This window comes from Suncus etruscus, chromosome 12, assembly GCF_024139225.1.
Source record: "Suncus etruscus isolate mSunEtr1 chromosome 12, mSunEtr1.pri.cur, whole genome shotgun sequence".
NCBI classification, from domain to species: Eukaryota; Metazoa; Chordata; class Mammalia; order Eulipotyphla; family Soricidae; genus Suncus; species Suncus etruscus.
The window spans coordinates 5,888,776-5,902,442 of record NC_064859.1 but is presented as its reverse complement, the minus strand read 5'-3'; the positions used below and the strand labels follow the sequence as shown (position 1 = coordinate 5,902,442).

The 13,667-nt window shown below is 34.7% G+C and overlaps 1 protein-coding gene across 1 annotated transcript in view; it reads left to right on the top strand.

Annotated features, from left to right (window-relative positions):
• ENPP1 (ectonucleotide pyrophosphatase/phosphodiesterase 1) overlaps nucleotides 1–13,667 on the top strand; it is a 92,832-nt gene that overhangs the window by 57,271 nt on the left and 21,894 nt on the right. Inside the window, exons 13-18 of the mRNA XM_049785016.1 lie at nucleotides 2,348–2,456; nucleotides 3,819–3,950; nucleotides 6,271–6,302; nucleotides 6,659–6,786; nucleotides 8,627–8,696; nucleotides 12,670–12,757. Of these exons, the coding sequence (XP_049640973.1) occupies nucleotides 2,348–2,456; nucleotides 3,819–3,950; nucleotides 6,271–6,302; nucleotides 6,659–6,786; nucleotides 8,627–8,696; nucleotides 12,670–12,757 (559 nt within the window). The remainder of the gene's footprint in view (nucleotides 1–2,347; nucleotides 2,457–3,818; nucleotides 3,951–6,270; nucleotides 6,303–6,658; nucleotides 6,787–8,626; nucleotides 8,697–12,669; nucleotides 12,758–13,667) is intronic.

Here is a 13,667-nt window from a genome sequence, read left to right as displayed (position 1 = left end):
CATAACCAGGTGTAACTCCTGAGTGTCACCGGGTGTGCCCCTCCCCCCAAAAAAAGATAGAAAACTTTTACAAAAGCATATAGATACGTTGAAAGAGTTTGTATTTTTGAGTGGGTTCTGGGGAACTTGGAGTAGGGAGCAATTTATAAACTTTTAATGCTGCATATTATTTGATATATTGTTTTCAGGACACACTGTGACTCAGCCACATTTCAACTGCTGTAGTCATTTGACATTTCAAATAAAAACAAAACCAATAAAGTAAAATAAAAATTTAATACTATTTTCAGTTTTTGTACTGCCTCATTATTTTTTTTTCTGTCAGGAAGCATCAGAATAGAATAATGACTTGAACCTCTTTCTTGGGTTATTAATGTGCTCACACAAGACAATCTGTTACATTCTTATATTCTGCTATTCTTAGGTCCTTTTCTGAGGTCTTAGATATGAAAAGAAACACTAAAAAATGATTTGCAAATGTTGTTGCCCTCAATCAAAGGGAGAAAGAACATTGCCAGGATCCCTGATCTCAGAACTCTTGTCTGGTGTCTCAAGGAAATCCAGTAATTAAAATTCTGGATGGTCCTGCCCAGATATTTGGGAATATCAAGGACCATAGGTCCAAGAGTATAAGTGGTGGTTCAATTATAGCCATCACTTGACTCCCCCCCCCCCAAAGTGCTGGGAGTGACTCCCCAGGCACCAAGAAAGAAATAGTCACCCACAACCACTGGGTGCCCCCACTCCTAATCCATCTCTGATGCTCAAATGTAGTTAGTCACACCATATGCTCTTGCTTTTATTCTGACCTTCAACTGCATATAAATGTTCCTTCTTAGCCATGAGGTAAGGAAGATCTTCATCTTGGCAATAAATGTGGCCATGTCATGATTGGTGAAAGGAAAAGTTTCTAGTAATTGTTAACTTAATTTGGACAGATGGCCATTTATATACTTCATTCTTTACTAAAGTCATTGACATGTAAGACCCATATCTTGGTCAGTTTGGGCAAAAGTTACTCATTTTGCAGTTGCTTGATTATTAGATTATAAACATTTTAAAATGAGTTCTACCTTTTCTAATTCACTAAATTCTTTCTAATTTCTTTCTTTTTTTGTTTGTTTTTGAGTCATATCCAGCAATACTTAGGGATTACTCTTGGCTCTGTGCTCAGAATTCCCTCCTGGCAGGCTCGGGACACCATATGTGATGCCAGGAATCCAACCCAGGACCATCCTGGGTTGGATACATGCAAGGCAAAAGCCTTATGGCTGTGCTCTCTCTCTGGTCCCTTGTTTCTCTATTTCTGTTTATATTCATTAAAAGCTAAGTTCATTGCTTTTCAAATGATATTCACTATTCTTATAAACTTCATTAAATTGTATTACTCGCTCATCAAAACCCATTGTATCTCAGTACTTAAAACTCAACCTTGTTGCATATTATGTTGAAATAATATTAGTGATATTAGAAATAATATTAGATAAGTTATGCTGGTTAGAGTTATCTGATAAAATACAAAATATACACCAAACTGCATTTTCCTCAGATGGATTTTCAAGCAGAGAGGAAAAGATAAATGCCAAAAAAAAGTACTTTGCCTAAACCATATGCCAGTCTGTGTCCTTATTATATCAATGCATATAATATCTGTATTTTATTAGGAAATAATGAATTGTATTCCTAAGTATTCTAGTTTAAAAAAACTAAGTACATAAAATGATAAAAAATAAATCTCATGAGTATTTATTATTTGTTGTTGAGCCATACCTGGCAATGCTCAGCGGTTACTACTGGCGCTACATTCATGAATTTCTCCTGGTGGTGCTTGGTCTATATGGGATGCTGGGGATTGAAGTCAGGTCAGCTTGCAAGGCAAACACCCTACCCACGCTTAATGTCCTATCTCTCTAAACCCCTCATGACTAATTTTAAACAACTTGAAAATAGGAAGTATTTACACAGTAAACATTTAAGTGATTAGAAATTATTAGAAGGAATTGACTGTAGAAAATGGGCCTTCAGAGTATATTAGTTTCTAGCCAAACACTGATTTTGAACTAGTGCTAATTTGAATGAAATCAGGAGTAGCATTCTGAACCTCAGAGAGTTAGCCAGTTAATGCTATTCACAGGATTTGATTGAGAATAAGTGAAACGTAGTCCTTAGTGTTATTGTCAGCAGTTAGATTGTGTCCTTTCTCTTACTTGACTTGTCTTAGCCTGTGTCAATCAATTCATTCCAGCAGTTCTTTCACTGCTTTAAAATACTTTAACAAAAGGACAGTGTTGCAGAGAAATGGCCTTTAGTAAGGAATGCATTACAGAGGCTTGTGTTCCTTTCTTAGGTCATCAGAGCATTGCAGAGAGTTGACAACATGGTTGGTATGTTGATGGATGGTCTAAAAGAGCTGAACTTGCATAAATGCCTGAACCTCATCCTTATTTCAGATCATGGTAATTTGGATTTGTGTCTTTTACCCTTTATTTTAAACCTCGCTCCCTCAGTTCAATTAGTACTTTTTCCCTCACAAGCTTAACTTTATTTTCTTTTATTTGGATGGGGGGGTGGGGGTTGGGCAGCAGCTGACTGTGCTTAGGTTGACTGCACTCAGAGATAATCCTGTTACTGCTTAGGGAATTGTATGCAATGCAGCGATCAAAACACAATCCTATATCTCTGCTCAGGCTTAATCTTTAAAGTATATTGTAAAGGCATTAGAAGCAAATGAAAAAGAGTCAAACACAGAACTTAGAGAAATATAAAAAGCCTGTCAACTATAATACAGCCATGTTTGAATTTGGAAAAGGCTTATATCATGAATTTGAGTAGTTAAAACATTTTTCCAATATTAAGACTAGGTAAACCTAACATTTAGGTTTAATTTGAATACATTATAATGTTTATTTTTCCTTGGCAGTATATATATACACAGATATATATATGTATATATATATAGATCGATACATACATACATACATACATATATACATACATACATACATATTTTTGGTAGGAGATAGATCGATATCTTTTGAAGCAGTATATTCTAATTTTGGTAATATTTTTACATTTACTTTTATTTTCACATTTACTTTAAAAACATGCAGTATGCAGTCATAGAATAAAATAATTATTTTTGTGAGTTTTTCATATTGTTTGCTTCAGAAATAATTTTTAAAATCTTTTTTTTTTTTTTTTTTGGGCCACACCCGTTTGACGCTCAGGGGTTACTCCTGGCTATGTGCTCAGAAATCGCCCCTGGCTTGGGGGGACCATATGGGACGCCGGGGGATCGAACCGCGGTCCGTTCCTTGGCTAGCGCTTGTAAGGCAGACACCTTACCTCTAGCGCCACCTTCCCGGCCCCAATTTTTAAAATCTTATTCAAAAACAGTGCTAGGAAATTTTATCCTAAAAAGCTCCAGTCCTGGAATAGACAGACACTTGCATTCTAAGTTAATGTCCAATTTGATGTTGGGAAAATATTCTTACTTTGATGTCTAATTTCATATCACGAAGGCATTCTTTTTTATTCACATAAATATTAGAACATAATAATAGAACATAAAGAATAATAGAACATAAATAATAGGAAATTTTTAACTTTTTTGGCAAGAAAGAAAATGAAATTTTGAATGTTAAGATAGTAAATTTAATACTGAAATTCTCTGTCTAACCTATTAGATATTTAGTTAAATGAGATCTAAATATATGTCTAATGAATTGAATTCTAGAAGTGAATGAAATTGTGTTAAGACATAATACTTTTTATTAATGTTGCAGCATGAAAAATATAGAACTTTTGTTTTCTCTTAGGCATGGAACAAGGCAGTTGTAAAAAATATATATATCTGAATAAATATTTGGGAGATGTTAAAAATATTAAAGTTGTCTATGGACCTGCAGCTCGTTTGCGACCATCTGATGTCCCAGATAAATACTATTCATGTGAGTATCTCTCTGCAAATTTTGAAAGTCATTATATTTATTCATTATGGAAAATTCATTCCTTGAAATCCACCTATTTCTAAAATAAAGTAAAATGGCTAAATTTAATTTACTTTCCATGAGTAAAGCTCCAAAGCAGTACTTCCACAGCCAGAGGGATTCTTAGGAATGGCATGTGAGGAGAAAAAAACCTAACCACTTATCTCACGACTAAGTTTTTTATTTGATGAACTTAGTATAATATTATGTTGCAATATGTGTTTTGTTTATATTAATTTTAAGATTACTAGTGCTAGGAAAAAAAGATAGTGAAGTTCACTTATTTACTTAAAAGTTTCAATGATCAGGACACTCCTTTAAAATAAATCATAGTTATTTTGGAAGTAATCCATTATGCAGAGGGGCATGCTGACAACATTTAAATGATGATTTCTAGCCTCAAAAAAAAAAACTTTTCTAAAACATCCTTCCCCTCCCAAAGTAAGTGTGCCTTTTGTAAAGAGAAGAAAAAAATTTTTTCAACATCATATAGAACCCACATTGGCAAATTTTTAAAATACAAAATATTTTTCAAATCATGTTTGATGATAAAACTTTACATATGATATATTCCTCTTTTTTGATCACTATTCTTGGTAATTTTCATATGTCTAAGGAAATTTTTGCTTATATTTTTGTTGTTATTAACTTTGAAATGTATAGAGAAAAAATAATTTCAAACAATTACCAGATTTTCTTTAGGTTTTGGTTGTTCAGTGCACTTGCCTTGCATGTGGCCTGCCTGTTTTCAATACCTGGCGTTCCATATTGTCACCTGAGTCTAAAAGGAGTAATTGCTGAGTGCCAAGGAGTGATTTCTGAGTGCAGAGCCAGGAGTAATCCCTGAGCACTGCTAAGTATGGCCCTAAAACCAAACCAAACCAAAACAAAACAAAAAGAATTTGCAATTATAATAACTCAGTGACTCTAAACGTATAATCTATATACATCAAATTTTAATTAGTATTTGATTTTTTAAATAATAATGGTTTATTATAAATTATTAAAATATATCTTAAATTTTTATAAAAACTATAAGCAGTGGTCTTGATAGAGATGTTTAAGATCAAATAGTTAAATTTTAGCCACACACTTATGTAAATTAGGTTCCCAAGTATTCCAAAGTGAGCAATAGCTTATGTGTTTATTTATACACATATAAAATATGTATAACATCATAACATTATTATAAAACTTTTTTTTACCACATCTGGTGGTTTCACAGATTTTTTTCTTGCTCTGTGCTCAGGAATCACTCCTGGTAGGCTCCGAAGACTATATGGGATGTCCAAGAACAAACCAGGGTTGGCCACTTGCAAAAGCAAGATCCTATATGCCCTACTGTGCTATCACTCAGACTCTCCAGCTAGATATTCTTTTATCTGTATAATCTTAAATTTGTGATGAATATTATGAAAAGAATTTTAGAGGGGTCTAGAGAGAACTCCACAGTGATAAAGTATATGTCTAGTATGTGCATGGCCCTGAACCGGGACAAATCAACACTTGGTCGTGAGCATCAATAGTACAACCAAGTATGGCCCTTATGACCCCGGAGAATCATCAGTCCATGCTTGGTGTAGCTTTGACTAGAGTAGTACTGATAGGTGCTGTCCCTCTTTTAAAAAGAAAATCATTTTATAAAACTAGACAGATCATCAGCCAAAAGTATATCAAGTAAGTGCATGCTAGACTTGGTATCCAAATTCACTTTTAGTACTGTCACTCTTATCTTTTTCTAAGTTCTCCATCTTCTTATAATTTGGTCATGCTGGATTTATAATTCCAAATTATATAAAGTAAAAAAAAAGTAGTATTTTTCTACCAAATGCTTTCTAAGTTCACAACTGAATTCCTCTCTCTTTGGGGACTGAATATTGTTAAGGTTGAAATTTTATCTCAGATTTTTTCTATGTATAAAAACACATTTTTGTTCTTAATATAGTGAAGTTAAGTAGATGAATGAAACGATGGGGAATTGTATTAAAAGGCTAATAATGAATAGGTCATCATATGTTAAAATTGGTAAGTATAAATAAACAAGGGAAGATAGATGTTCTATAACCTATCTTTTTATTTAATAGGTAACATAACTCATGGTCATGGGAATTTCCTAAATATTTCTTATTTCTGTCAATGACTAATAATTCATAAATAAAATATTGAATTCTACTATTGAATTTAAATATAGATTAAGTATAATATTCTATATTTCACATTTATTTTATTTATAATTATAGCATACAAACAGATATTAATTTTTATTATTGTTCTCCTTTAGTTAATTATGAAAGCATTGCCAGAAATCTTTCTGTGAGTATCTTTATAATAATATATATTATTAACATACTATAGATATTTTGAAAAGTTTCAATATTTATTCTTGCAATTGTAGAATTAGAATTTGTGAGTATCTAAGCCAACTTTTGAACATTCTGTTCTTTAAAGTTCTTTAAGTATAAGTCTAATAACCTAACCTAAAATTGAAAGGTTTAAAGAATTTATTTGTTGACAGTAAATTAAAAAGAACTTTCCTATTTTGCACATATGGCTTATTAAACAAGCTGATGAAATATGAGTGATATTTAATAAGGGATTCAAAGAAATTTTAAGAACAGCTTATTTTTAAAGAAATAGGGTAATACAGTTTTTTTCTCCTACTATTTCAGTGCCGGGAACCAAACCAGCATTTCAAACCTTACTTGAAGTATTTCTTACCTAAACGTTTGCACTTTGCCAAAAGTGATAGAATTGAACCTTTAACATTCTACATGGACCCTCAGTGGCAACTTGCATTGTAAGTTCTGATATACTCATAGATAAAGTAATTCAAGATAACTGCTAAGCCCTTTCCAATAATGTTGTTCCATACAAACTGCATAAATATGATTTCTTGACCCTCTTTTAGGATTTCTCAAACTTGGCTTAGTGACATTTGGATCAAATAATTTTTTGCTGTGGGAGCCTTTTCTTTTGCATTGTAAGATATTTGAAAACACTTCAACCAACTAGATGAAAAACTCTTTTATAGATGTGACAACCAAGAAAATGTCTCTGGACACTGTAAAGTCTATAGGAGGGAGTATCCTTGTAAAAAGGGACCAGTACTCTGTCCACATTTTTTACCTTTCTTATGTTACATGTTAGTGTCACCACTTGCCATGGTCCTCTTCTGGACAGTCCGGTTATACCTAGTAATACCATCAGATTTCAGCAAATGATTAGCAAAAATCCTTCATTATAAAACTGAGTTCTCTCTACACTCTCATTATATCAACTGTCAATAAAAATCATTGTAGGAGTATTAAACAAATTATTTGTGTTATGAATATTTTCAGCATATTAGACTTTTATCACTCCCACTTTTTTTTGAGGGACATGGATTAGCTACCAGCTCAGTAGACAAGGACGTGGTGCTTCTCTGTGATGATGACAATTATCTATGTAGCACAAGCTTCCAGAGCTATATCTGAAAGTCCTGGGGGCTTTCAAGGGCTGCGTCAGGTGATATACACATGCTGCAGCCATGCAGTCAAGGCATAAACCTTTACATCTGTGCCAAAAAGTGATAATATCCTGCCAAACAAAGCCTGTGCAGAAATCACAAAACTGCATCATCTTCATAGTGATTAAGAGTTGTGCTTTTAGTACTTAGATTACAGAAGTTCTCAAAATTATTTGTGTACTTCCCTCTTTCCAGAAAGAAAAAATCAATTAGTATCCCTTTGAAAAATTTTCCATCTTTAAACTAACAAGCCAGAAAGTTCCTTTACATTGCACCTGAGCTACCAATTCTCTCCCTGGTGGTTCCTCACCTTCCAGTGTACTGTATTACCTGCTCTGCAAAAGACTGGCTTTGAAGAAAAATGTGGGGGCAGAGACATAGGTCAATAGGCTAAGCATATGCAGACTTGCTCTATATGATCTTCCCAAGCACAGTTCAGGAACCTGGCCCCTCCAAACATAGCAGTGCGCAACACTCAAGAGTACTATGTTTGCTCTTAAATAAAAGAGAATGTGAATGAAAGGTTCCAATATTTTGCCTTATTGGAAAATTAATATATAGTGAATAGCATTTATTGCCCAAAATTTCTTTAGGTTACCAGGGGTCTCAAACTCAATTTACCTGCGAGCTGCAGGAGGCAAAGTCGGGGTGATCCTTGAGTGCAAAGTCAGTAGTAAGCCTTGAACATTGGGGGGTGTGACCCAAACAACTAAAACAAAACAAATCAAAAAAAGATTCCTCTAGGGCAGGGCCACAAAATGTTGTACGGAGGGCCGTTTGCGACCCATGGGCAGCGAGTTTGAGACCCCTGGTTTCAAAAACATTTATTTTTTATGAGTGACCCAGCATTACACAATTGAAACTAAGAGAAAAATATATTGCCAGAGTTATGGTAAATAGCACAGTTAAGGTTCAAAACCAGGTTATGGTTTTCTTCTCCTTTACTGTGGAGCTGACTGGTTTGCAAAACAAAAGGTAGCATTTTAGGATGTTATACAGACCCGTGTTTTTATTTATCTATTTTTTTGCTTATTTATTAAAATAGACACTTATTCCTTGTTTAACTATTATGGTTATCAATTTTGCTTTATGAATGGGTTACATAAAATTGTATGTATCATGTCAAAATTAGGAACCCTTCAGAAAGAAAATATTGTGGAGGAGGATTTCATGGCTCTGACAATGGATTTTCAAATATGCAAGTGAGTAAATCTATTATTCTGTAAATCAGTATGAAGTTATATTTGGAGAAAGACTTATTTGAAGTGGAGACTTAAAAAATTCAATCAGTAGTTGAGCCAGAGTAATAACTCAAGTGTAGATTTATTACTACTCTATTGATGGAGAAAAATTGTACTGAAAGGATTGAGCCCTATTAAAAAACAATAGATTGACTATATGTCTTGACTTGTATGTAATACATGTATGAATTGAAGCATTTGTAGGGAGTTGCATTATTTTAAATTTAGGCACTGTGATTTCCAGTACTGTTAAGAATAATGATAAAAATAATAATACAGCATGCACTGTAATGCCACACCCACCAGAGTGCTAGCCAGCATCTCTCTAGCAATGTATCCAGGTCCTATTCCCCCATCTACCCTCTGTGCACATTCAGTTCTGCTGGTCATCTTTTAGAAGTTAACAACACAAGCCATTTTTAATTTCTTGGGATTTTTTTATATTCCACATATGAGAGAGATCAATTTGTGATCTCTCTGACTGACTTCACTGAGCATGATATCCTCTGATTTTATCTACAGGGAGAAAAATTGCAGGATTTCCTTTTATCATTAGGTATAATTGAACATATAGTACAATTTCTCTATCCACTTGTCTTTTCTTAGGCACTTGGTTTGTTTGCCAATCTTAGCTATTGTGGAAAGTACTACAATAACATGAGAGTGAAAATGTCTTTATGAAATACTATCTGAGAGTAGATGCCAAGAAGTGGAACTATGGGGCCAGAGAGATAATATAACAGATAGTGCATTTGCCTTGTATGTGTCTGACTCAAGTTCAATCCCCAAGCATTCAATTTGATCTTTCTTTTTATTTTAATCAAAGTGGATTACAAATCTTTCACAGTAATATTTTAGATACATAGTGATATTGAATCAGGAGCGTTCCCACCACCAGTGTTGTCCTCCCTATACCCTTGTTCCCAGCATGCAACTCATATCCCCTTTTTTACCCCCAGGCTGCTATTTACAAATCTTTCACAGTAATATTTTAGATACATAGTGATATTGAATCAGGGCGTTCCCACCACCAATGTTGTCCTCCCTTTACCCTTGTTCCCAGCATGCATCCCATATCCCCTTTTTTACCCCCAGGCTGCTATTATAAGTGGTCCTCTCTGTGTCTAGTATGTTGTAAATTGGGTATCAATTCTGTTGTCATTGGCTTTGGATTTGGTACTTAGGTTTGATCATTTTTTTATTTCTACTTAATGTTCATATGACTGGTCTTGGTACCCTCCATTATTTCCCTCTCCATTTGTGAGGCAGAACAAGATGGTTCAAGTTGTGTGGTTCTGTTTGAAGGAAAGAGAAAAAATAATAATAATAAAATAAAATGGGACAAAAATCAAACAAGCAAAAAATGGGAGGAGTCCTTCTAGAGGCTATATCTATCAATTTAAGAGCAGAAAGGGAAAAGGAAGAAAAACAGAACAACATTACAAAGAAACAAAAGATAAAAATATCAAACAAAAAACTTGAAAAGCTCCAGAGCAATATAGACAGTAGCCACACAATAACCATGGTCCTGAAATAAAAACAAAACAAAGCACACACACAGGCACAAAGACAATAAACAACGACAATAACAAAACTAAAAAACATTGATTTGTGCTTCTCTTTTTTTTTTTTCTTGCATAGGCACAGTGAGCCTTCCAGGAGGGATCCTAATTACAGAGTAGGAGTTGAGTACCTTCATTTGTAGCTCATAAACAAACAACAATAAAAATAAAGCGAAATTTCTGAGACATATGGAAGCCAGTTTCTTAAATTTTTTGTGTGCGTGTTTTTGGGCCACACAGGTGGTACTTAGAGTTACCCATGCTTTGTGCTCTGAAATTACTCCTGAGGCTCAGGAGACCAAATGGGATGCCTGGGATCTAACCCAGGTTAGCCACATGCAAAGCAAACACTCTACCTAACTATACTATCTCTCTGTCCCAGTTCTTACTTTTTGAAGAGATTTTCCATGGTGGCTGCATCAAATAAATTTCTCACAATGGTGCTTGAGGATTTTTTCCCCATATCCCTACCAGTTGCTTTTATCCTTTTTGATGTTTGCTAATATCACCTGTGTGAGATAATATAGCTCATTGTTATTTTGATTTATATTTTTATGATGATAAGTGATGACAGAATACTTTTTATTATACCTGTTGGCGATTTGTATGTCTTCAGTGAAGAAGTGTCCAGGTCTTCACCCCATTTTTAATGGGATGATTTTTCTGTTAAATTTTAGAAAAACTTGTAAAATTTTGTGGATGCTTGTAAAAAAAATCTAGATAAATTTTCCTTTGTCATGTGTATGAGGAAATATTTTCTCTCAATCTGTGGAATATCTTTCTTTTAATCGAGCTATCATTTCTTTTGAGGTGCAGAAGTTTCCTAGTTTGATATGTGACCTTTTGTTCATTCTTGCTTAGTTTGCTTCTAAGTCATTGAAGATGCCTCAACAGCAATATTTTGTAGATTGCTTTTTTTTTTTTGGTTTTTTTTTTGGGGGGGGTTTTGGGCCACACCCATTTGACGCTCAGGGGTTACTCCTGGCTATGTGCTCAGAAATCGCCCCTGGCTTGGGGGGACCATATGGGACGCCGGGGGATCGAACCGAGGTCCGTTCCTTGGCTAGCGCTTGTAAGGCAGATTTTGTAGATTTCTACCCTATTCACCATGATGTAGCTTATTGTATTCAGGTCTAATAGCAAGTTTTTAATTTGTTTGGATCATCTTTTAGATTATCTGTCCCTTAAGATCCTTTAGGTCTTAAGATGGTCTGTTCTAAGGCTCGAGAGACAGCACAGTGCGTAGGTTGCTTGCCTTTTGTGCATTCGACTCAGGTTCAATTTCTGTACTAATGCACTAATGCCAGATACTCCCTTGAACATTGCCACGAGTGATTCCTGAGCACAGAGCCAGAGCAATCACTGAGCATTGTCAGGTGTTAACCTCAAAACTCTTTCTATACATGGATGTACATGGAATCTATTATGCTGAGTGAAATAAGTCAGAGAGAGAGAAAGATGCAGAATGGTCTCACTCATCTATGGGTTTTAAGAAAAATAAAAGACATTCTTGCAATAATAATTTTCAGACACAAAAGAGAGAAGGGCTGGAAGTTACAGCTCACCTCATGAAGCTCTCCACAAATAGGGATGAGTTTAGATAGAGAAATAACTACACTTTGAACTATCCTAATAATGAGAATGTATGAGGGAAATAGAAAGCATACACTTTTTTTAATTTGATCTCCTGAGTGAGGTGGGTTGGGTTATATTGATATCCCCTCTCAAAGATTAATTTTTTATCATTTACATTCTGATTGTCAGACCAGAAATAGTATCAAAGTTAGGGGAACTATACCTCTACTACTTTACGATATTTAATAGAGTAAATGTAAATGAAATCTAATAGGACTGTAAAAAATCTTATGGTGTACAATGGCAATAATTTTTCCCATGGACAATACATATAGTATAGTGAGTAGTGCTTCTCTTACTCTTGCTAACCCAGTTTTGAACCGTATCATCCCATGTGGTCCCCCAAGCCCACAAGGGCAATCCCTGAACCAGAAATAAATCTTGTGTACCAGCAGGTATGGCCCAAAGCAAAACAAAATATTCCCCTTCTTGACATACAGTTTAATATAGTTTTTTTTTTTTTTTTTTGTGGTTTTTGGGTCACACCCGGCAGTGCTCAGGGGTTACTCCTGGCTCCACGCTCATAAATTGCTCCTGGCAGGCACGGGGGACCATATGGGACGCCGGGATTCGAACCAATGACCTTCTGCATGAAAGGCAAATGCCTTACCTCCATGCTATCTCTCCGGCCCCTTAATATAGTTTAATACAATGTGAAGAATACAAAATCATTTTCTTTGTCAGCTGCATATTTAATGAAAAATGAGTTAATCAATATTCTTTGCTGGTCAACCTAGGCCCTCTTTATTGGCTATGGACCTGGATTCAAGCATGGCTTCGAAGTCGATACCTTTGAGAATATTGAAGTTTATAATTTAATGTGTGGTAAGTACAGCCAGGCAGCTTTTAGTTCATCTGAAATGAGCAAGAATAGGTTATGTAAAATGGTTCATGAAACTCCTATTTAGACATGAAGGTGAAGCAATAGAATCTCCAATTTTATCTCTACGTTCTGGCCCTAAGTCATTACAGAATATTAAGGATAAATATTTAATATAGAATATTTAGGAAAAAATCTGATCACTGACAGATTTGTCAATAAAAGAAGTTTGGTTTGTAAAATGCAGTCAGAATTAGTGGAAAGTGGATCATAGTAATAATTGAAGAGATGGTGATATCATGGATGTAGATATGGAAGAGAACTCTTCCAAATTTTTAGTTTACTCTTTATCTTCCTTGTTAATACTTTTAGAACCATAAACGTGTACTAAGGAAAATTTTTAATGAATGCCTCTTTAAATGAGCTGATATGTACTAATGCACTTGAGATAATGCCTAGCAGATAGTAAGTGGTTTACTATTGAAATTTCTGATTGTTAATAGTAGTATGAGTTGTAGACACAGAAAAGGCTGATTTTTGAATCCTAGGTCTATGTCAACTTTGAGACCTTCTAAGACATGTTATTTATTTACTAAAAACTAAAAACTGACAATAGCTTATTAAATTGGGTTGACAATTAATTGAGCAAAATACATGATTTGGTATAATGAGCACATGAGATGTACTCTAGTAACTACAGACACAAAAAATAGAAAATTTCTTTAAGCGTTTCCATTGAACAATGGAAGCTGCATGTACGGTGTTTGCCTTTCTCACCACTGACCCTTGGTCCAGTTTGTTCCTCAGTATCACATCTGAGCTCCTGACCCAACAGTAGTGATTCCTCAGTGCAGAGCCAAGGGGATTCCCTGAGCACTGCTGGGTATGGCCCCTTAAAGAAAGAAAGTGTAACAT